General features: G+C 36.6%; 1 protein-coding gene across 1 annotated transcript; it reads left to right on the plus strand.

The window, feature by feature from the left end:
* Nucleotides 1–328: 328 nt before the first annotated feature.
* LOC126251830 (GATA zinc finger domain-containing protein 14-like) lies at nt 329–1,741 on the plus strand. The gene is made up of 2 exons (XM_049952532.1): nt 329–611; nt 1,029–1,741. The coding sequence occupies exons 1-2, from the start codon at nt 329–331 to the stop codon at nt 1,739–1,741; spliced, it is 996 nt and encodes a 331-aa protein (XP_049808489.1).
* Nucleotides 1,742–3,814: the final 2,073 nt, after the last annotated feature.

Consider the following 3,814-nt stretch of genomic DNA (forward strand, 5'->3'; position numbering starts at 1 on the left):
TTCAGTGACGAGACAAAAACTGACTTACAACGATGTAATGAGAAATTGTTAACAGTAGTTTTTGAACAACAGAAAACCAGTACCCAAGTTGACGAATTACGACAGTCACATAATTCCGTAAAAACAAACCAAGAACACTTAGACCTGACGATTACAGACCTTTAAGACAGAGTAAATGATGTAACATTGGAGCAGAAATCCTTACAGGAAAAGTTAGAAAAACTTGATGACAGAGCAGATGTAGCATCTTTTTGACACAACTCTAGCAGAGAAACTTGTACATGAATGCAAATTATGTGATGATTATTTAGACGAGAAGTTTGAGACAATGACACAGATCAGTTTAGACAAGACAAAGGAACAAGTAAAGGGAGAAACAGATAATATTCAGAAAGAGGTACGTAAACTTAAAGAAAATGTAATACCAAGTTTGTCAGTGATACCAAAACCCATAACAGGCAACCAAAACACAAATGAGAATCTGAATAATGCTAGACCTAGCACACAGCCGAAAATAGAATTACCAATGAGTGATACAAATCCCAATGAAACATTTTCAATGCTACCACAAGATCAAAATTACTATCAGACATCACCACATACTATGCACAGTTTGACACAAAATGCAGGGCCCATAATACCATCGGCAGTAGCTGATGAAACATTAGTACGACATGGATACTTTCAGACATTTTCATGTGATGAGAAAGACAAAGTGCATCCGATTGTTTTCATCCGCTCTTTTGATGGTATTTTCCCGAGACATTGGTTAGAAGCCGATAAAATTCGATATGTTACAAATTTGTTACTTGGAAGAGCAGCTAAGTGGGGAGCAGCAATGAAAAGACGATGTTTAACATTTGAACAGTTTGAACAAGCATTTCTTGAGGAATTCTGGCCAATCACAGAACAGCAAAGTTTAAAACGAGAAGTATACAATCCAGAAATTTACAACCCGAAGAAAGAGACTTTACGTCAATACTTGGAATGCTACCTAGACAAAACATTATATTGGACAAAACCAGCAGATTTACCAGACGTAATTAGAACACGTAAAAGCCACTTACCATTTCCTTACCATGATAAATTAATAGGAGTGTCCGAGGACAACATAAAGAATTTTTTCAGTTATTTTGATGAGATAGATGTTGTTTACAGAGATGAGATCAGAAATTTCAATCAATTGTATCCGATCCATCCAAGCAATTCGCATATGCACAGTAGAAATGATAGAGGCTATTGGAATCCACCCCCGACACCACGACAAAACACTCAAAGAAACAATTCGCACTACACTGGGACAAATCCATTAAATATTAGGAGAAACAACTCGCAGCATTGGCAAGGAAACAGTAATTATTACTATAATGGTTACCTGAACAGTAATTACAATCAGAACAATAACAGTTATATTCAAAATAACAACAACAGAAGAAGGAACCGAAATCATAGAGATCAAAGAAGAGAGGATACTAGGTACCATCCAGGATATTTTCAGAGAAACAACATCCAACAACATCCAAACATGTATTGCAGGAATAACAGTAATGACAATACCAGTTACAGTCATGGGCGAAATAATGTATGGGGAAATCACAATGGACCACCGCCACGACACATGCAATACAGCAACCCTCAATTCCTACCTAACGGAACTCCCAATGTGACGCGAGTTAATGTCAACAACAAAACAGCTGATACTTGGGTGACGTGCGACAGAAATGTAAATATTATTGAGTAGGGCAATGAGCCCAACCCGCAGCAACAACCGAATTTACCGGAAAACGAACGACGACCGAGCTAAGCGCTCAAGTTACGGTCGATAGGGAGCAGAGCGCAACGGAACCGACGATTTGTTTTCTCCGATATGATGACAGTAAGAAAATAGAAAAAGAATTATATCAGGATGTAGATTTTAATAGTACCAGTAAAACAAAGAAGATTATTCAGGCTATAACACGAGTTATGATTGGTAGTTATGAAGTGGAAGTAATGTTAGATACAGGAGCAGCAGCAAGTGTCATTTCAATGTCCTTATATAATGAACTCAAACAAATAATGAACATTCAAACATTGCCAGTACAGAATTGTCACATTATAAGTGCCACCGGTAACAAATCAAAGAATGTGAAATTTCAAGCACTAATTAACTTCACATTTTCAAATATACCACTCAATTACAGTTTTCTGGTAGTAGACAAATTAGTTATGCATTGCATATTAGGAATTGACTTTTTGAATGAATATCAAGCAATCATAGATTTAGGAAAAGGGAAATGTCATTTAACCGTAAACCAACAACAACTGACAATAGAGTTAACACAGGGTAAAAACTTAAACAGTAAACAAGGTAAGTTTGAACAGTTACATTTTGTGTATCCACCAGCAACAAACATATGTGATTTAACTTTTAATGAAGCTGTAGCTGAGGGAATTAAACCTAATGATTTATATGAAAAATGCACAGAATCTGAATATCTGACAAAGGAACAACAACTTGAATTACTTGAAGTTTTGCAGCAATTTGCTGAGGTATTTGTGGAGAAACCTGGAATTATTAGAGGCTATACTTATGAGATGGATGTTAAACCACACAAAACATACTGTAGAACATATTATAATATTCCTTGGTCAAAGAAACCCGCAGTTTTGAAAGAGATTGAAAAAATGCAAGCTTGGGGTATCATTGAAAGGTCACATTCACCATATTGCAGTCCGATCCTAGCAGTTAATAAAGAGGATGGTAGTGTAAGGTTAGTGCTGGACGCACGAGAAATTAACAAAGTTATAATCCCAATCAACACACGACCTATTAATTTGGAAGAACAACTTTTAAAATTTCATAATGTACAGTATTGAACCAATATCGACCTCCGCTCATCGTTTTGGCAGGTGAACCTCCATAAAAACAGTCGTAAATACACTGCATTTCTATGTGAGGGACGTAGTTATCAATTTTGTGTTCTACCCTTTGGTATACGAGTGAGTGCTGGAGTATTTATTGAAGCCTTAAATGCTGTTCTTGGACCACAATTGTTATCGCAAATCACAGATTATGTTGACGACATTGTCATTGCCACCACTACTTGGGAAGAACATGTTAATCTTTTGAAGCAACTTCTGACTAAATTTTCTGACGCAGGTGTCACTATCAATTTATCAAAGACGAAATTAGGGAGGAGAGAAATCAAATTCGTTGGTCACATCATATCAACTGAAGGCATTTATCCAGACTCAAGATAAATTGATGCAATAAAGAATTTTCCATCCCCACAGAATCGTAAACAACTCAAAGCCTTTCTTGGTCTATCTTCATTCTTTATGAAATTTGTACCCTACCACCTTCTTAACAGTCCACATCTTCTATCTTTACTCAAAAGAAATAATATTTGGAAATGGACAGAGTTCTGTCAGACAGATTTTGAAGTGATTAAGAATGCTTTAGTTGATGCACCGTTGTTATGTCATCCTGACATGACGTCAGACTTTTGCCTAGTAACAGATGCAAGTTCCTATGGGCTCGGAACATTTTTATTCCAAATTCATGTAGAAAATGAACAAACAATCATCAAACCTATAAGTTTTGCTAGCCGCACGCTCACTGAATGCCGAAAGTCATATTCAGTGACCGAGCGCGAAACACTTGCCATAGTATGGGCATTTCGCAAGTTTCGCTACTTTCTATGGGGAAAACGTACTAAGCTTTATACTGATCATCAAGCTCTTTCTTTCCTGCTATCATGCAAGTTATTACATTTACGTCTTGGACGCTGGTGTGCATCACTACAAGAATATGATTTTGATATTACATATA

This window comes from Schistocerca nitens, chromosome 1 (genome assembly GCF_023898315.1).
Source record: "Schistocerca nitens isolate TAMUIC-IGC-003100 chromosome 1, iqSchNite1.1, whole genome shotgun sequence".
NCBI lineage: Eukaryota > Metazoa > Arthropoda > Insecta > Orthoptera > Acrididae > Schistocerca > Schistocerca nitens.